The sequence below is a fragment of the Panicum virgatum genome, chromosome 4K, assembly GCF_016808335.1.
Source record: "Panicum virgatum strain AP13 chromosome 4K, P.virgatum_v5, whole genome shotgun sequence".
Taxonomy (NCBI): Eukaryota; Viridiplantae; Streptophyta; class Magnoliopsida; order Poales; family Poaceae; genus Panicum; species Panicum virgatum.
The window spans coordinates 34,466,054-34,485,462 of record NC_053139.1 but is presented as its reverse complement, the minus strand read 5'-3'; the positions used below and the strand labels follow the sequence as shown (position 1 = coordinate 34,485,462).

General features: G+C 49.7%; 2 protein-coding genes across 11 annotated transcripts; one reads left to right on the top strand and one right to left on the bottom strand.

The window, feature by feature from the left end:
• Nucleotides 1–7,294: 7,294 nt before the first annotated feature.
• LOC120704856 lies at nucleotides 7,295–10,339 on the bottom strand. 10 transcript variants are annotated; one of them, XR_005687708.1, is made up of 7 exons: nucleotides 9,769–10,212; nucleotides 9,626–9,666; nucleotides 9,482–9,537; nucleotides 9,281–9,344; nucleotides 8,774–8,826; nucleotides 7,689–8,601; nucleotides 7,295–7,594 (listed from the first exon to the last, which is right to left on the bottom strand). XR_005687708.1 is itself a non-coding variant. In XM_039989390.1 (6 exons), the coding sequence occupies exons 1-5, from the start codon at nucleotides 10,171–10,173 to the stop codon at nucleotides 8,530–8,532; spliced, it is 738 nt and encodes a 245-aa protein (XP_039845324.1). In that variant the 5' UTR covers nucleotides 10,174–10,339; the 3' UTR covers nucleotides 7,295–7,594; nucleotides 7,689–8,529. The 10 variants fall into 10 exon arrangements, 1 of the variants encoding a protein (XP_039845324.1); XR_005687707.1 differs by having other exon boundaries at nucleotides 9,872–10,212; XR_005687709.1 differs by having other exon boundaries at nucleotides 7,689–7,759; nucleotides 7,902–8,601; nucleotides 9,482–10,212.
• A 51-nt stretch (nucleotides 10,340–10,390) lies between these two features.
• LOC120704854 (solute carrier family 40 member 1-like) lies at nucleotides 10,391–13,977 on the top strand. The gene is made up of 6 exons (XM_039989389.1): nucleotides 10,391–10,831; nucleotides 11,854–12,050; nucleotides 12,143–12,586; nucleotides 12,716–12,887; nucleotides 12,992–13,232; nucleotides 13,329–13,977. The coding sequence occupies exons 2-6, from the start codon at nucleotides 11,965–11,967 to the stop codon at nucleotides 13,514–13,516; spliced, it is 1,131 nt and encodes a 376-aa protein (XP_039845323.1). The 5' UTR covers nucleotides 10,391–10,831; nucleotides 11,854–11,964; the 3' UTR covers nucleotides 13,517–13,977.
• Nucleotides 13,978–19,409: the final 5,432 nt, after the last annotated feature.

Sequence of the window (19,409 nt, the reverse complement as noted above, 5' to 3'; positions counted from 1 at the left end):
GAGTGCAACAACGGAGCGAGGCTACCATGCGGCGCCAGCGAGGGGTAGGCACCCGGGCAGCCCGGGAGGCGCCAGCGAGAGGCATGCGCGCCCAGCGGTTGGGCGCCCTGGTGGCTCGTGCGACGCCGATGGGGAGCGGGGACCCGAGAGCCCTGGCGAGCGTGCTGCACTGATGAGGGGCTACTGGCCGGGTGCATTGGCAGCCAATGAAGAAACTAGGAGGGAGAAGGAGAAATCAGGAGGGAGGAGTGGGATTTGGGAGGCCAGTGGCTAAGGGCGACTCGGAGGTGGAGATATCACGAGGGAGGGTGTGGATCGAGAGTTCTGGCCTCGGGGTCAGCGGCAACTGACTAACAGGAGTCGAGGGTATGGTAGGGTTTCAACTGTTGCTTGTTGGGCTGCTGTTGAGTTTTTTTCCCTAGTCTTGGCTCATTTCAACTCGCGAGCTGGTTCGACCTGGCTCATTAAATTATGGAGCTAACCTTGGCTTGGCTCGATTAAATTTCCAAACGAGCCAAGCCGAGCACAGCGGAGCCGAGCCACTAATAAGCTGAGCCGAGCGAGCTAGCGAGTCATGAGTATTTTTGTCCACACTTAGTTGTGAGCTACTGAGTTAACCTCCTTTTGTCGTGATGCTGTCGATCCTGGCATCTACATGGTATTGTTGTGCCGCCGCCTTGGTGGACACAAGGCGTAGCCATCTTTTACATGGATGTGTAGGTGAAACAAAAATGGTATTGATAAAGCTCGAAGATGAGGGGGTGGTAAGGATCATGGTATTAGTGGTCTTTTCACAATCCAACTTAATTTTTGTATATTTTTAACTCAAAATTGTATAATTAGAGTTCAACCACAAGATTATTTAAGTCAAAATTTAAGATCATTTACCATTTCTAGCTGTGAACAATCACTAAAAGTAATTGGGCTCAATTTAACTTTTCTCTCTTTTTTTGCAAAGTTAATTTTTTAATAAGTAGAAAATAAAAATATATTTATATTTATGAGTGTCTGAGTTATACTAAAAAAATAAAAAATGGTTATTGACAAAAAAATGAGAGGATGTAGAACGATTAATAAGGGAGACTTTACCTGTATATCCTTATGTTAAGCGCTCTTGACCTCTATATCTCTATTTTTTCAGTCGCACATGTATGTCCTACCGCTAACTCATCTTTACCGCTATACCCTTTTGGACGAAACGAGCACTAACAGTGCCTAACGGAGATGGAAAAAAAAGACAATTTTTCCCTTATGTGGAGGAGGTGTAGTGTTGCGGCCGCCGGGAACCCCTCGGCGGTGCCATTGCCGCATGCAAGGCTGGTCCAGCGAAGGCCCGGTCCCTCGCCTTCCTCGACGTCCATCGCCGCCGCGCCCGCTTGGTCGTCTTCCGCCTCCTCCGCGGCCTTCGACGGCTCCGCCTCCTCTCCCATCGGCAACCAGGGCACCCACGGCACCACATCTAGAGCGAGGTCGCCGGAGCCCTGCGGAAGCAGTCCCGCGCCTCGGGGCCATCTCCCTCTCCGACATCCGCTTCCTGCGGCGGCTCGGCGCAGGAGACATCGGCAGCTTCTACCTCGCCGTGGTCAAGCCGAAGGAGAAGCCCAGTGCCGGCGCGGGCGCAGTAGTGCTGGTGGCCGCCAAGGTGATGGACCGGAAGGAGCTGGAGGTGCGCAACAAGGAGGGCCACGTGCACGGAGCGCGAGATCCTCGAGGCCGTGGACCACCGCTTCCTGCCGCGGCTCTACGACGTCGCCGAGGGGGACCGCTGGTCCTGCCTCCTCACCGAGTTCTGCCCCGACGGCGACCTCCATGTGCTGCGCCAGCGCCAGCCGCACCGACGGTTCTCCGAGGCGGGGCCAGCCGGAGGCGAATCCAGCCGGAGTGGGGCGGCCGGAGAGGGCAGGCCGGAGGGGCGCCAGCCGGAGGGGGAGCGGGTCGGAGGGGGGCAGCCAGTGGCGGAGCCAGCCAGAGGGCGCGGCCAGCGGCGGCAGGGGGCGGTGCACGGCTTTCCCGATCCGATCGGGGGAAGGGGGAGGTTGTTGTTTTTTACTTGGGAATATGAGTAAAGAGGTATCCAGGGGCAATAGGGTCATTTCCATTGTTGAGTCCCACTTATCAGGGCTTTGCTCCTGTTATCTTCTAACGGAACATGGACGGAAGGGTATAGGGGTAAAGATGAGTTGGCGGTAGGACATATAGGTGCGATTGAAAAAAAATAGAGGTACGGAGGTCAAGAGCACTTAATATAAGGATATAGAGGTAAAAGTCTCTTAGTAAGGAAAGTGCTAAAACCTTATCTATCTAAGGAATTCAAACGAAATGATACGGCCCACATGGAAAGGCCCAGTAGTAGAAACCTAACTTAGAGAGCAGGGCTCGGCCTCGCTGAACCAAAATTGAACGGGCCTGCAACCACACTAACAACAACATTAGACGAGTGCTGTTTCCCTCAAAAAAAAATTAGACGAGTGCTGTGCCGGGGAACAGGCTGAGTGACGTGCAGGTGAGCAGCCTAGTGCTAAGCTGTGCCCGCCATGGACCTCCTCCGATCCCTTGTCGTGTGTCTTTGTTGGAGAATCCTTGCAACAGAGGCTGCTGCGTTCAGGGATACCTATGATTGCGATCTGCAGTTTGCACATGCATCTGATTTTATAAACTGATGTCTAGACAGCTAATGGTGCAGATCTAGTGCACACTCCACACACTTAACTAATGTGCAGCTGAAAATTTAGTGATCATTAGAGCAAAGAGTTTTTTTTTCACGACCGTGCCCACGTTTTTCATTAAGAGGAAGAGAAGCAAATTACGACCTACAAGTTGGTTTCGGAGAAAGGAAACCAACCTAAACCACAGTTATACACAATTACACAATAGTTAAAGTGCGACCTGGGCTTCTACCTAGAGCCGACACCACAGGTTCAAGCCAACGGAAACCTGCAAGAAACCAGGCTACAATCTCCTCGATCACCCACACTAGCAATTCTAAAATTGATCTTACAATGCGATCAAAAGTTCTATTATTTCTTTCCTTCCACAACATCCAAGAAACCAAGATTACCACCGAGTCAAAGCACTGCCAGTTATCTTTATGAATACTTTTTCTAGCAACGGTCCACCAAGCGACCAGCCCAAGCTCGTGAGCAGAAGGAGAAACGAACTCCCAACCCAACTTGCGGAGTAAGTTGAACCAGAGCTCCCTAGAGAATGGGCATTTAATCAGCAAGTGATCGATGGTCTCTTGTGATTGTTCGCAGAGGGCGCAAGAATCATCATCCTATAGCCCGTGCCTTCTCCTCCAGGCGGCCGTCCAACATCTATGGTGCAGCACCAGCCATATGAAGAATTTGCATTTGGGTGGTGCACGCGCTTTGCGAAGTAACCTCACACCCTCGGTGCTGTCCAATGAAGAATGATTGATAAGCTGAGGCTGTGGAGAAGGTCTTGTCTGTAGTCCATTTCCAGCACAAACAGTCTGCTCTATCGTCAGAGAGTTGGACGCCCCGTGTCATATCCCAGATGAGCAAGTAGTCCAGAATAACTTGTACTGTTAGTGCCCCAGGGATATCCCCGGTCCAACTGTCCCCAATAAGTGCTTGATCAACAGTGCTCACCTTCTTTACCTGGGATCCCACCGATGCATAAAGACAAGGGGCAATCTTGGCTATTGATTTTCCTTGTAACCATCGATCCTCCCAGAATAACGCTTTACGACCGTCGCCTAACTCCATATAAGTGGAGGCGTGAAACATGGCATCGACCACAGAGTCCCATTCATCGGGCAGTGAGTGCCAGGGATGAGAACCTTCCATTCATCTGAGCCATAGCCACCGCATACGCAAAGCGTCACCAAAGCACTACAGGTCGATGACGCCTAAACCACCCAGTTTCGGAGGGCGACATACCTTTGGCCAGGCAAGGGGGCAATGTCCCCCAATGGTTGAGCGAGCGCCTTTCCACAAAAAAACACGTCTGATAACATCAATGCACTTGATGGCCCAAGGAGATAGGCTAACAGCGAGTGCCGTGTGAGTAGGAATGGCCGATAGCGTGCTTTTGATGAGTACAGTTCTCCCTGCGCAGTTCAATAGATTGGCCTTCCAAGCAGGTAGCCTACTGGTGACCTTATCAATCAACGGATGAAGCACCGCCTTACTCAACTTCCGCAAACCTAGCGGAATGCCAAGGTAGTGGATGGGAAAAGGATCAATCTTGCCAAGGAAGTGGGTGAAGAGCGAAACCGTTGCCTCCAAATTGCACCGGATTGGTGAAACCATACGTTTGGCCGCCTTTGTTTTCAAGCCCGACGCGCCGGCAAAGATTTCCAGAATTCCTCTTGTGAGAGTCAGATCTTGCTGGTTCGGCGTGAGGAAGATCACAACGTCGTCTGCATACAGGAAAGCCCTGTCGGTGATCTTAGGATGTAGCGACCTTAGGAGATGTCTGCTATCAGCCAGAGCGAAGAGGGCGTTCAAGGCTTCCATCACCAGAACGAACAATAGTGGAGATAACGGGTCTCCCTGACGCAAGCCTCTAGAATGACAAATTCTTCTTCCTGGTGTCCCATTCAGAATAATCTTTGTGCTGGCAGTGTATAAGATCAGAGATATCCAGTCAATCCAACGCCTAGAGAAACCAAGATGTTGAAGCAGGCTGAGGAGGAATCACTAATTGACTATGTCGAATGCTTTAGCAATATCAATTTTGATGAGAGCCGATGGTATTTTGTTGCGATGTAGTAGTTTAGCTGAGAGCTGAACCGCTTTATAGTTCTCATGGATGAGCCGGGTCTGAATGAATGCACTCTGATTATATTTGACAAGACCATTCATGTGTGGCGCCAGCCGACGAGCTAGCACGTAAGCAGCTTAGCAAGCCAGCTACCAGCTTAATTCACAGGCAGCTTAGCAAGCAGCTTAGATCAAAGAGTTCAAAGAAAAATATATGTAGCCGCTGCCTGTGAATTAAAAGCTTATCAACAGTGAAGCCAGCTACCGGGATTAATAAAGGATATAACCCTGACATGGATACAGGTATGGGCCCTTCTTCATTGGTTGACTGAACCTCCATTGGTTGCAGCACCCAACTTAACTTTTGTCAGACAAGCAGAAACCACACCACTTTCATTTTCTTTCTTCACCTTGAACATTGGACCCACACTATATTTGTTTCTATAACCAATGATCGAGTGTACTACTAGAGCAGATGTTGACTGAAGTTTGCCACAGATAGATTATCCTACTTCTAGTATAATAGTCAAGTATATTGAAGAATAGGTAGCAGCTGGTGCAGCCAATCTCTCTGACCAGTAGCTAGATCCAAGCAAGAGTGAGTCAGCCAAACCAAAAAGCAAAGGAGAAACACCAAACGGTAACCCTGCGCCGATCGTCATCTATACTGCCGTGCATACATCGCCTGCTGGAGGCTGGAGCAGGTTGGAGGTGTTGGCTGGATCCGCCGCAAATCCCAGTGCCGCGCCAGAGGTCTTGGGTTCTTCCTCCGGGCACGAGGCAGCTCCTGTATCTTTCCTCTTGCTTCCAACTGCCCAAGGCGACGACGTGACAGTCCCAGCGCACGTCACCGGTCACCCTAATCCTTTTGGATCTTGCGAGTTGGGGGCTAGCGCTTGTTGTTGTTGGTCGGTCATGATCTCCTCCATGTTCCATGCCACCTCGGCTGCGAGAGGGATCGAAAGCAAATCTCTCCTTTTTTTTATACCACTGATCGAGAGTGGCATGGTAAGAAGGTGCGCGCCAGGGGACGGGTCGTCGCGGGAGTAGTTAACTGACAAGGGCGGGTCAGGTCAAGGCGAGAGGGCGCGCCGCCCGCGGCTGCGGCCATGGAGGGAGACGCGGCGGCGATCGAGGGCGGCCAGCTCGCGCCTCTTCTCGGAAGCAGCTGCTCGCCGGCGCCGGACGCGTCCCTGCTCCGGTGATGGATCATTTGTCACTAGTGGATTGCACGCGTTGCGCGCGCTCATAATTTCTTTATATTAAATCAATAATCAATATGGTTGGAGAAGATATGTGCGCGCATTTATATTTATCGTGTATTTGTTTCTTTTTTTTAGAGTTTTATAAATATCTAATGTAATTAATTAAGCTTTTGTGCTACAAAATGCATATTAATATTATACATTATTTGTAGGGAATTATAATGGACAATAGATTACATTTATGTTACAACAAAACACTTTTTTTATATGTACAACAAAACACATTTGGTGCTCTAGTAAAAGGCTAGAAACTACCAAGTACATAATCTAAATTCGAGCTGTAGTTGCAGCTGTTTTGGGATGGTCTGAAAAGAGTTGCGCGCATAATTCCCTTTTAATCTTAGAGGTAATTACAATGGTAGTAAAAGATATTTTCATTTGCAAGGGAATGTACATTTATGAAATGGTATGTACATCTTTTTTTATAAGATCTAACGGGGAAAAGAGAAACAAGAAGTGAGTTAAAGTTTTAGAAAATTCTATTTTTTTCCAGGTGTAACCAAATAAGATCGTAACGGGTCTCAGTTTGTGCAAAACATCCCAGGTAGCTGATGTATAGCCCAAGTATTAAGGAGTGCATGTATGATAGTGTAAGCTGTTCAGGCAGCACAAGGAGCATTTTTGGTCGTTAAAGAGTTAGGTGATTGCCTTTTTGTTTCAAAAAACGCGATAACTGTTTGATTAAAGATTTAGTAGAGTTATCATTGTCATAAGATGGGCAAAGTAACTAAATGGTCCATACAGATTAGCATTCCAATAGTTCGAGGATAATTTTGCTGAAATAGCCCGATCAATCACATTTTGTTAAGGTAGCAAGATGCAAAATATTTGCAATGGAATTGCGCTCTCTTGTTGGCCATACAGATATGCACCATTGCTTTATTTTCAAAATGCTGCGCAAAATTAAACAAGCAGTTTTAATATGGAACAAAGAACTTAAATACTTAATATGCATTAGCTAGAGGTTTAGTTCTCATAACTATTAATTCTTACTAAGGCACTCCAAGTGCTATTGGTGATCCTTGGTCATGGCTTTGTACAGCTAGTGCTGTTTTTGTACAAACAGTTGCTTTATGCATTCTTCAACAGGTAGTGAAGCTACAAGGCTCAGTGCAGAACCAAGTATAGGGACTCACAGTTCAATCCTAGGATGCTTATTTTTTTTTTCCAGTTATCATGTACTGAGCCTCTAGTGGTTGGCATACATTTCCGAAATATCAATAACCAAATTAACGTACCTGAAGTGATTGTCATGATGGTTCTACTTTATAACTGCTGGGAAAACCATTTTACAATTACAAATGGTAAAATGGTTTCATTTCTTCCTGCCTTTCATATATACTGGCCAACGTGTGAACATGGAGAAAACAACTATCCTTATTCATTGATCGAAATGTGAACATGAAGAAAACAAAATGTACTTGTTCATGTCCTGTCAAGGTCCAATCTATGTATAAACACAAGAAAAAAAATTCATATTCACAAGCTCCAGGATGTAATAATTGATGGACCGAATGATCCTATTGTTTGATGCTGCTACCTGCAGTGGAGAGCCATTAACATGATCTGGAGCCCAACTTAGAGTGCAGAATATTCATCCTTCTGTAATATAAAATAGACAGCAGGAGCATTAGAGAAAGCACATTATATCGAACTTAGATTATCAACAACAGGCATCAGGCATTGTCTTTCTTACATCCTTATCAGTGTAAGCTTGTAGAACAACAAAGCTACCAACTTGCAAGATCAGGAGGAAAAATAGGTGGCCTGTGGACATAAGAGGTAAAAGTACCATTGCTGCATTTTAATTAATATTGAAAGATTATCTCACCGGCAAAGCAATGTTGCTGCCATCTACTCAATCAGTAGCATGTTTACTCTGTATTTTGAGTATTTAATTAAAACATACCATTCAATATTATTGCCTAGAATAGATAGGAACCACATTTTTTATCTAGATACTAATGTAACCCACTCAGCTTACTGTCATTGTATCATATGCCTTCAAGACATGGATAGCTCAGGATCATTGAAACAGGTGCAAATATCAATATTCAAAATAGAGAAAATATTTAAACGAAGTCGAAATGACCTGCAAGAGATATACATACTGTTTAGTGACAGCAAATCTAAGAACCTAATAGACCAACTTAATTAGTTTGTTCAGGAGAAAAAGTAATAGCATGAGGATTCCTTTTATGAGTTGGCGCTATGATAAATCAAATATCCACAGGGAGCATCAAAACTTCTATCTAAACAGTGGTAAAATTCTAAAAGGCAACAAGGAAGGAGGAGAGATTAGGGAAAGCCAACCTGTCAGCCATTGAGGAATGACTGTGCGCGTACCGTAGCTTGTTTGATGGCTAGCTAGTGGAGCTTCAGTTGATCTTGCTACTGTGCTCGTATGAAGGGGGATTGACAGGTCGTCGACTTCCTGAAACATCGACATGCCTATTTTCAGGCAGTGGGCAAGTCCCACCTGACTGAAGGCCAATACTCTGAAGTTCACTTGATTCACCATCATATAGTTCATCATCTCAATCTAATAATGCCTCATGCTCTACACCTTCCTTGAAAGTAACTGAGAAAAGTTCCAAGGCTGGCAGTCTCTAAAAATGCAAATGATTTCCATTGTCAGGAGACATTCCCCAAAAAAAAAAGAAGCAGGCAAGTAAAAACTAACCTGATTACAAACAGAACAACCTAAAATACTGGATGACTGAAAACTGAATTCAAAAATTTCTTGTGACAAGCATCACCATACAAAGAGGGATGATGTACCTTCAACTTTAGGTCTGAAACAGACATCTCAACAAGCTCCTGGGCAAAACTCTCTGAGATAGTTCACATAATAAATTAAATATTAGATTTTTTTAAGTGGATCAAAGACATGACGAATGAATCTGAGCAGCAATCTAAGAGAAAACCAGAATGGTGTTTCATTTTCTCAAGCATGATAAGCTAGATATTTAATCAATTGATTTGGTCGATGTGATAACGCAGCATGCCACAATGAAAAGCATATTGTAGCTAAGAGTTGTTCTGTCAATACATTCAAACTCATTTAAGTTCTTGAACCTTTTTAAAAGCTAGAGATATAGGTTAGGAGATCCTTGGCATATCCAACGGAGGAAAGGTCATAGTGACTTAGTAAGTTAATCCAATATAGAAAAGAATACAAAATATACTGATCTCTGTTCTGTCAAGGCAGAGGAAACAATATGATACTGGAGGAGCTGATTGTTTATTAATTCTATTCCTACCACAGGAAGGAAGTGGGGTTTGTACCTGTTGCATTCGGTGAAGGACCTCCAATTAGGGCGGCAGTAGGCAGGGAAGAAATTTCATAGGCCTAAAAAAAACGATTGAATGGTCATTTTTGTTGGCAGTTTCAGGATAAACACGGGCTTATACTGCTAGGAAAACAGAAGCGGGTGTCTAACAGAACAAATAGGAGGATAGGGACGAGATCACGTGCGGTTAGTATACCTTATTTCTGGTTTTGTTTCTTTTGTTGAGATCCCCGACCGGGCAGCAAACCCTCTCTGTAGCAGAAGGATTAAGATGCATGGAGGGGATCAGACATGGTCGCTTCCTTTGTTGTAAAATTTTTTTTTTGAAGAAGGCAAGCACCTGGGGACCAAGCAGGAGCAGAGAAGCACCGTGAACGAAACCTGCAATGTCAAACCATCAGAGATTCGAAGTAGAAGGTAACCATTAATGGATCAAAGGAAAACGGGGAGGAGCAGGAGAACTGCAAGGGGAACAAAGCGGACCTTGGGACGACGAGAGGCAACACCCAAAGACCCAATCAACAGAATGGCAACCAGGCAATGACCACGACAGCAGAGAAGGAGGATAGGGGACGGAGGATGGAACCTAGCAGGACGAGGGCGTGTGGATCCCGATGAGGAAGAAGCTTGGCTTCCTGGGTAAGGAAGAAGGCCGCAGATCTGAAATGATGGGGGCCACAACTCTGGCGAGCAACGTCGCCGCGGCGCGTGTGGGGGCTGCAACCTTCCATCGTGACCGCGCGGGCGACGCACATGGCCGGCGAGCTCCACCTGGCGAGCTGCAGAACTCCGGCCACGGAGCTCGGTGCGCCGCCAGACCCATGCGGATCCGACCGCCACCGGACCTTGGAGGGTCGCCGCCGTGCAGATCTGGCCGTCCACCGCCATGGCCCCGCGCGCCACTGCCGTGTTGGGAGGAAGGAGGACGCCCGCCTCGCCTTGCGCCGTCCTGCAGTGGCCGGCCACCGGGGAGAGGGATGGTGCGGGGAGGGCGGGGAGGCATCGGCGGGGGGCGCTAGAGCGACGGATGGCAATCGAGCGGACGAAATTTTTTTCGCTGTCGTGGCCACATCGAGAGCTCACGGAGGCGTGGGGGAATAATACATAGAAATGAGATGAAAAAATCATCCAGAATTAAAACCGTTCTTCAGAGTCTCCCGGCTGCTGCTCTGCTTCTGCTCCAATGTTCAGCCTCGTCCCATTTCCCTTTTTTTTCGTTCTTATTTCAGAATTTCACCTTTCAACAACATCTGACAGAAAGTAGAGTAGCCCACTGGTTGATTCAGAATTCAGATCAGCCAAGCCATGCATGAATGCTGTTGCTTATTATTGACTCGATCCTAACGCAGTAGGATAAGATCATCATTTCATTTTTGTGTGGCAAGCAAATTAAAGGATGTGGGAGTTCTCGGTTGGGCTCTACATGATCCGCATCTGGCCGGGCTCCCTCCTCTTCCCGGCGATTTACGGGGTCGTTGAGTCGTCCTCGGTCGCCGTATTTGGCCCAATGGTTGGGACACTCGTCGACAAGCTTACATACCTTCAGGTCAGTTGTTGTAGCCGTGCCATTCTTTTACTGATAAAACACTAGATAAATAAACTTGCGATGGAGTGGTCGATGAAGTGGTGGAATTTTTTTTTAATCTTACTACCATGGCAGAATGATGCGTAGAACAGAGCCATTCAACATCAGGAATACGCAGCCATACTATGGAAGTAAACAAATGAGTTGTTTTTTCGTTAGCTTGCATGTGCTTGCACTTGACATTTGAAGAAAATTGTCATGGTCTATCTGTTACGTAGCTCGTGACTGAAGAAAAATAACTTCATCTGCCAGAACTAATAAAATTCATAAATTTAAAGTAATGATGGCGAAGATGTTGGATGCAAGCAAATCAATGAACAGCAGACTATTAGGTACCTCCGAAGTTAGAACAAGAAACCAGATAGCCAAGTAGAAAAGTTATCAATACCGATTTTTACATACACGCAATTGAAGATGGAAACAAAATGTTGGTGGTGAGATAATTAGGCAGTGAGCAAGAGAAGTTCATGTCTTCGAAGTGGTTACAGTGGGGACATGTTTTTTCCCCAAAACGACAATGAGGGCTTGTTTGGTTACTGTTTATTTTCATAATTTTAATATTTCTTCAAAGGCTTCCTAAACTTTTATGCGATTGTTTGCCACAAAATTTCAGAGGCAGATTGACCCCGAAATGATCAAACTACCTTTGGAACAGTGAACTGAGGTCCAAAAATTCCAAATTAAACTAGGGTGCTTAGAAAAAAATCTGGCATATGAAAATTATGTTATGTGTTTAACAAGAAAAACAAGTTTTGCAACCTAATTCCAACTCTAAACTAGCATGAAAGTTCTGGAATTTTTTTGAGGGAGTGGAACTTCTAGGAAATTAAAAGTCGGAGAGTAGAAATGTAAGAGATGGAATGCTAGAATGTAAATTGCGGAATGCAGTAAAAGAGGGATTAAAAGGCTTAATGTTTTACCCCAAGGTACCTTGAACCATGCATGATTAACCACTCCGAACAAATGCATGTGTTGCTCTTCAGGCTCTAGGCCTATGGCTGCTAGTCCAAAGCTTATCCTTCATCGTCGCCGGAGCCTCAGTGACCGCCCTGCTCGTCTAGGACGACCTGAAAGCCACCAGCTTCCCGGTATTCATGGCGCTCGTCGTCGTCACCAACGTGTCAGGCGCCCTTGCAGCGCTCTCGACTCTTGCCGGCACCATTCTGATCGAGAGAGAATGGTAATAATATCTCTCGGCATCTTCCCTTGCTCATCGAGAACTTACTAGAATTTCAAGTGAATGCATTCACAATAAGCATTGCCGCCGCACAGGGTGGTGGTGATCTCGTGCGGGCACCCGCCGGCGGTGCTGACGGGGATCAACTCGGTGGTCCGGCGGATCGACCTGAGCTGCAAGCTGCTTGCCCCGGTGTTCTCCGGCCTGGTCTTCAGCTTCGTGTCCGCGCAGGCCTCCGCCGCGGCGCTGGCGCTGTGGATTGTCGCCTCGGTGGGGCTCGAGTACTGGCTCTTCGTCTCCGTGTACAGCGGCGTGCCCGCCCTCGCCGCGGAGAACGGCCGGCGGCGGGCAGCGGACGATGTGCTACTACCATCGCCGGCGGAGGAGATCGCCGCGCCGCCGGCTGAGAGGGCGGCGGATTGGAGTTGGAGGACGCGGCTCTCGATCATACCGTGCTGTGAGTCGTGGGTGGTGTACGTGCGGCAGGACGTGGCCCTCCCCAGCGTCGCCCTCGCCTTCCTCTACTTCACCGTCCTGAGGCAAGCTAACCGAAACTCCGACGAACTCTGAATCGCTGAGGCTGCCGAACAGGCCGGCCGGCGAACAATCTCTGGCTGCCAATTCGATCTTGACGAACACCTTTGGCGAATGCCACTTTGTTTGCGCAGCTTTGGCACGCTGATGACGGCGACGCTGGACTGGAAGGGCATCCCTGCGTACGTGATCAGTCTGGCGAGGGGCTTCAGCGCCGTCGTCGGCATCTGCGCGACGCTGCTGTACCCGGCCGTGCACTCGCGGCTGTCCACCCTCCGGACAGGCCTCTGGTCCATCTGGATGCAGGTAGTAATAATTTTTTTCTTTCAATCTGGCGCAAGAACGCATGGGTGAATGGCAAAACTGCAACCGAATCGTTCGCAGAATTTTTACTGCGGCGTGCGCTGCAGTGGTGCTGCCTGCTGGTGTGCGTGGCCTCGATCTGGGCCGGCAGCGGCGTGGCGTCGGCGTGGATGCTGATGGCCGGCGTCGCGGCTGGGGCTCTGGATGTTCGATCTCGCCGCGATGCAGCTGATGCAGGACGGCGTGCCGGAGCACGAGCGGTGCGTGGTGGGCGGGGTGCAGAACTCGCTGCAGTCCGTGTTCGACCTCCTCACCTACATCATGGGCATCATCATCTCCGACCCCAGGGTGAGCGCCGGCCACTGCCATGAACTAGACACCATTTGCACTTGATGACGTTACCAATTAGATCGAGAAGATGACGTTTGGCCACACTTTGGACAGGATTTCAGCGAGCTGATCGTGCTGTCGTTCTTCCTGGTGACCTGCGCGGCGGCCATGTACACGCTGCACGTCCACCGCGTGCGCAAGCACCTCTTCCACTTCGACAAGATCCTCGCCAAGATCAGCTGGTGAGAGATCCCCCTGGCAGCCATGGAGTCAGAACTCAGAACCTAATACCCCACCAGTGAGGCGGTGACATTGCTACCAACGGAGCTCCGGATGATGACTGCATCTCAGTTGCTTTTATTTTGGCTGCCGTCCAATGCAGGATCAAAGTTTCCTGAACTGATTCCGGGCGGTTGATGAGGACGCGGCCGGCGAAGAATCTGCCCTGCTTCTGGCTACTGCAAATTGCTGATCTGCGACCGGGTTTGAAGCAACCAGAACAGAGTTACTGTACTGGCTGGTGCTGTAAACTGACAGTTGTGATGTCCACATGTGCAGTGTGTACAAAGTTGTACGTGTGGCTACCGCGTTTCAAGATTTGGGGCTTGTACTCTGCTGGGAATAAGTTTAAGTTTTTGTTTTGAAATTGGAATAAGTTTAAGTTTGTAAGCTGAAGAATATGTAGATCCATATTGATGAACGAAAAAGGAGGCATACGGGCCATTGCTACTAACCGATGGCTGACACCTTGTCAGTTTCGTGCTGATTTTGTGTCTGTTTGACGCGGTGTGAGGAAGACCGCCGAGTTTGTTTGATTTTGCGTTTGTATCTCATTTGCCTTGTTGGAGTTACTTACGTTCCCAAGTAAGTTTTGTCTAGTTGTATATATATTTGAGTAAAATGCACTGGGGGTCCTTAAACTAGTTGACATGTTCCGTTTAGGTCCATGAACTTCGAAAATGCATTTATAGGTCCACAATCTATTCAAGTGTGTCATCTAGGTCCAATTCAGCCACGCCATACCCTAGAAGCTGATGTGGCAGGTTGATTGTGCGGTGATGTGGATCCTTATATGTGGGGCCCCTATGTCGGCCTCCTCCCTCCTTCTTCCTCCCCCGGCCTGCGCGAGCCCCTGCGCGGCGGCGGGGCGGCGATCATGGCGCGCGGGTGCGCGGCGGGGTGACCACGGCGGCGAGGCGGAGCTCCGCGCACGCGCGGGCCGGCGCTAGCCCCTGCCCCCGGCGGCGGAGCTCGCGGTGCCCGCTCCTGCCCCCCGGCGGCTTGGCTCCTCGAGCGAGCGGCTTGCGCAGATGGCGTTCGCAGAGGGCGGCGGGGAGGGCGGCGCGGACAGGATCCCGCGGGATCCGGCGCTCCTACCTCCTCGGCGGGGATCCGGTGGCGCCACCTCCCGCCTTGGCCGGCACCCCTCCTCGCGGCTCGGCGGCCTGCGACGGGCGCGCCCCCTCGCTGCTCTCACGGCGGGCTGGAGCAGAGGGAGGCCCGCCGCCGCCTCCTTGACACCGCTGTCCTCCGCACCTCCTCCGCGCCGCCGGTGCCAGCGCGCGGGGCAGCTCGAGGTGGGGAGGGGCGGCGCGGCTCGCTGCTCTGCGTGAGTAGGGAGGGAGGTCGCCCGCCGCGCGTGCCTGACCCTGCTCGCCACGGAGCAGGGGCCGCGGCGGCGTCCTGCTCTGCCCCCCCCCCCCCCCGGTGAGCTCGAGCGGGAGGGATAGGGAAGGTGGAGGGAGGGAGAGGGAGAGGGAGGGAGGGAAAGGGAGAGGGAGGAGGGGCCGCCGTCGCCATGGCCGCGCCATGACCCGCCATGGCCGGCGGGCAGAGAGACAGCCCGAGCTCGGTCCGTGCTGCCGGGGATGGGGCAACGCCGCGCCGTGCGCGGATCCGGCTGGCGGCGGGGCGCCTCCGCGCCACGGGCCTCCGTGCCGAGGGAGGAGGAGGAGGAGGACCGGGGCGGCGCGGCGAGGGAGGAGGGGAGAGGCCGCGGCAGCGTGGAGCTGAAGCCGGAGGAGGAAATGAGGAGGGGCGCGCCCATGGCCGAGGCGCGCGGGGAGGGAGCCGAGCAGCGGGGCTGCAGCAGCCCGGCGGTGCGGGAGCAAATGAGATGAAAGGATGGGGGAGGCGGCCCCGTTGGATCGGACGTGGCTGTCCACATAGGCAGTCAATGGTGGTCAGAGATATTTTGGACCTAGATGACACACTTGAATAGATTGTGGACCTATAAATATATTTTCGAAGTTCATGGACCTAAACAGAACAGATCAATTAGTTTAAGGACCACCAGTGCATTTTACTCTATATATTTTAGTAATGAATGCATTGGTCTTGAAGTAGTTTGGCCGTAATCTAGATGTATGGGTGTCAAATTCTTTGGACTATATTTGACAGTGGTTGCTAAGCACATTTGAAGACCTTCTACTTTGAAATCTGTTTCAACAAGTCAACTTTTGGTCTACATAAAAAATGCAGTACAAAGTACGTAATTCAAAATGAAACCAAATTTAGGATAATTGAACAATGTCCTGGACATATTTCAAGCTCCTAAAGTTAGAAATAAATGTTGTTTTCATAATCTAAATATAGGTTGTGCGGCGACAAGCAGCTCATTTTACACTTTTATAAAAAATAATTCATATAAATACTTTGGATAAAAAGCTTATCACTGCCATGGTTCTAAATAGCGGGCTAAGAGGTTTAGCGGCCGGACTCTAAAAACAGTTAATAGTGGGCTAAACGAGGCTATAGCGACTAAATTACACAGGAGTTTAAATACTGACATCATACCTCAAATAGCTATAACGTGCTATAGCGAAAGCTAAGCTGAGATTTAAAACCTTGAGCACTACACAAACATTCTATTTATGTTTGTGGAAAAGCTCATCAAAGTGTTTAAATTTAAATTCAAAAACGGCTACTTAGTACTGGTGACACTCCCCCTCCCACCGCCTCGGTTCTCTCCGCCGTCATGCTGCGCAGTACCTATACTCCCCTGTCTTCCTCCTTTCTACTGTCCTTTCTCCGTACCTTTCTACCACTCTCTTCCAAAGCAACCCACTGTGAATCCCTGTCGGTCCCCTCTCCAATGGATCTGGATCCGGACCCGCCGCCACCCCCACCATCCCACCTAGTGCTCCGCCCACTTTGTCTGCGATGACGCAACCCGCTCACGTGCCAAGCTCCACCTCCCACCAAATCATCCCCACCACTTCCGCTACACCCTGCCGCAATCTCAATCCCCAGAATAATGCTCCTGCTTCCCAGGCCATAATCACACCACCTCCGTAGATGGATCCAAGCTTAATGCAGGCTTTGGAGGCTCTTCAAGTCTCCACCCGTGACACGCCTGCTGGTACAAGCAGAGAACAGGAAGAAGCCCTGGAGACGGACTTTAATCTGCTGATCAAGATTCCAGAGAATCAAGGCTCCCCTCGACCGCTCACAATTCATCAAGTCAGTCGCGATCTCCGACAAACTTGGGGTGAAAGGTATGCAGCTGTATGGGCAATAGCAGCGAACTCTGGGTTATTCCTAGCAACTTTTCATAATGGGCCAGATATGATGCATATTGTTAGAAGGCAACCGTGGACTGTTCAAAGGCAGAATATTCTGTTAGAGCTTCACACACCCAACAGGGACCTTAACTCATACACTTTTCAGTACCTTTATGCAAATGTTCGTGTCTATGGGCTGGCATTTGAATTTAGAACTCCCCAAATTATAAATGCCATCCTCCATCGTATAGGACTGCCTTCAGATTTGGATGAACAGTTAGAGCTTCATATCCAGCGTGATGAATGTTATGCAGAAGTCAGGGCTAAGCTTAGAGTGCATTTGCCTGCTGTGGATAGAATGACAGTCCAAGTCACCCCAACCATGGAATGCACTGTTTATTTTCATTATGAAAGAATTAGCAGAATTTGTACATTATGTGGCTACTACTTTCACAACAACACTGATTGTCCTCCTAGAATTGCAAGAATCATGAACGGAGAAAATGTTATGGACCCTTTGGGGAGATGGATGGCGAGGCTCAGTTACATGCCATGGAATGACATTTATTGGCAGGTCAGGGTTATAATTCCTAGGCTCATCCAGCCCTCCTCTGTCCTAAGCAACCTGAGAGCTCAGCATGCTGCCATTGCTGGTCACACCCAGAACAACGCCAAACATGCTTCTTCCTCCAATGCCAACCTAATGAGAGCAAATCTGCATAACAATCAGCACACTATCCCAGTTACCATTCAGCTTTCCCTGCAGGTTAGTGATGTCCACCCTACTCTCGCACCCACAGTTCAAATCACCCAACCTACCAACACCACAGCTTAGCACCCTCTTCCACCTCAAGCTCAGATCCCACCCACCACCAACCATACCCAGCACACCACCAGTATTCAAGACACCCACATGATCCCAGCTATCCAGAGCACTGCTATTCAGGATCAGGAAATGATTGATACCAATCTTGCAATAACCAGCCAGGCAGTAACTCAAATTTCTCAGATCAGCACTACCATAGTGGTTCCTCAGCTCACTTTCAGTCAGCAGAACCGAAGTGAGCCTCATAATCATACCATTGCTCAGCAAGCCCCAGGCACTGGACAGTTCAACATCATCAGCACTAACCAGTTAGCTCATACCGGATCAGCCTCAATTGCAATTATGACTGAAACTCCAGACCTTCTGACAACACAGGAAGAAGCTTACAGGAATCCAGAATTTTTTCAGCTGCATGGTAAAACCCCACGGGAGAATGCTTTGGAAATTCTCAGAAGGATGGGAATGGTCAGACAGTTGACTGAAACTGAAACCCAGCTCGCAGTTGCAAGGCAAACGCAGGACACGGGTGAGTGTTCCACAAGAGTGGAGCAACAGCCACAAATGACACCTACTCCGAGTCGGACGGAGCTGCTGGATAGGATGGGCTTGTTGCTCCCATCCAGTTCCACCATGTTGGCCCCACACCCAATTTAACGATGTAAGTCACATGCGGGGTATCCTGGGGCCACCCCCTCTGCTCTCCTCCACCAATATATCCCCAGGTATCCCACCTTTCTTAGCTGCGCAACCCCTTGGTGAGCTCAATATTGCTATCATCCCCATCAACAATACCACTCCCCAGCCAAATGATCTCAACACTCAGCATATTCCTCCCATGGGATCCCCAGCTTATATCCCTCTTCCCAGCTCCACCCTCGCCGCTCCTAGCCCTCCTACTCACCCCGCACCACCACCAGCAATTCCCCCGCTCACCCTCAAGCCACCGTCTCCGCTCCGCTCCCAGACCGGCAACTAGGTGCCAACCGAGGACCGCTCCCCTCTGGCGGACAACATCAGATCCGGGCCCCCATACATCGAGCCCCTCAGCGGCGCAGAAGCAACTCCGGATCCTACTACGACATCCACCCCAGGCTCCCACAGGTGGAGGAAAACCCGACCCCTCCTCGCAACCGTCGCAGGCCTCGCCAAGATGATGGCGACACCGCCTCCGATGCCGCTTCAGTCAACTCCTCAACCCTCTACCGAAGCGGCTCCTCCGCGGGCCGCCGAGGCGGCCACTCTGAATCGGAGCAACGACGTCGTCGTCGGCCTAGTGGCTGGGACCGCGGGCCTGATCCTGTTCAAGGGGGAGAGTCGCCGGACCTCTACTACCGTTCTTACGGCAATGGGAGCGGGGGGGCTCTGGCACAGGCTCTGGGCGCCCACTAGGAGGAGGTCATATGAGCTCCACCTTAGAATCAACCAATCCTCTTTGACGGAACAGATCCTGCTCATCACCAAGTTCTTCAGGGAAATCACACCCCACGCGCTGGAGACCCCACTACGTGGGAGCTTGATTTGGGCGGTGGCTTTTGCTTCACAGTCACCACCCTCACGCTCCCAGATTTAGGTACGAACTAAGGTGGCCCTTCTGATGCAGGCAGATACGACGATCCAGTCCTCCCAGGTGTGAACTTCGACAACAATCCTCAACAGCCTTCGGCGCCGGCTTCAAGGGCGCCGCAGTCGCCATGATCCTATCATGGAACTGCCAAGGTTCTGGTGGGAACCTTAGCAGTGCAACAATGTCCCACCTTGCCAGACTACTTCAATCCACAAATGCCCAGGTATGCCTCATCTCTGAGACAAGAAATTCTTCTATATCCTGTACCTCTATTATTAATCGTTTTAATGCTGACAATGTTT

Bases quoted from the DNA above. Each gene is read 5' to 3' on its own strand.
- LOC120704856 (XM_039989390.1), bottom strand. From the start codon at position 10,173: ATGGCGGTGGACGGCCAGATCTGCACGGCGGCGACCCTCCAAGGTCCG. The intron at 9,626-9,768 runs GTCCGCTTTGTT...CTTGGTCCCCAG, and splicing joins TTGCCTCTCGTCGTCCCAAG to GTGCTTGCCTTCTTCAAAAA. The intron at 9,345-9,481 runs GTATACTAACCG...CGTTTTTTTTAG, and splicing joins GAAACAAAACCAGAAATAAG to GCCTATGAAATTTCTTCCCT.
- LOC120704854 (XM_039989389.1), top strand. From the start codon at position 11,965: ATGGCGCTCGTCGTCGTCACCAACGTGTCAGGCGCCCTTGCAGCGCTC. The intron at 12,051-12,142 runs GTAATAATATCT...GCCGCCGCACAG, and splicing joins ATTCTGATCGAGAGAGAATG to GGTGGTGGTGATCTCGTGCG. The intron at 12,587-12,715 runs GCAAGCTAACCG...TTGTTTGCGCAG, and splicing joins CTCTACTTCACCGTCCTGAG to CTTTGGCACGCTGATGACGG.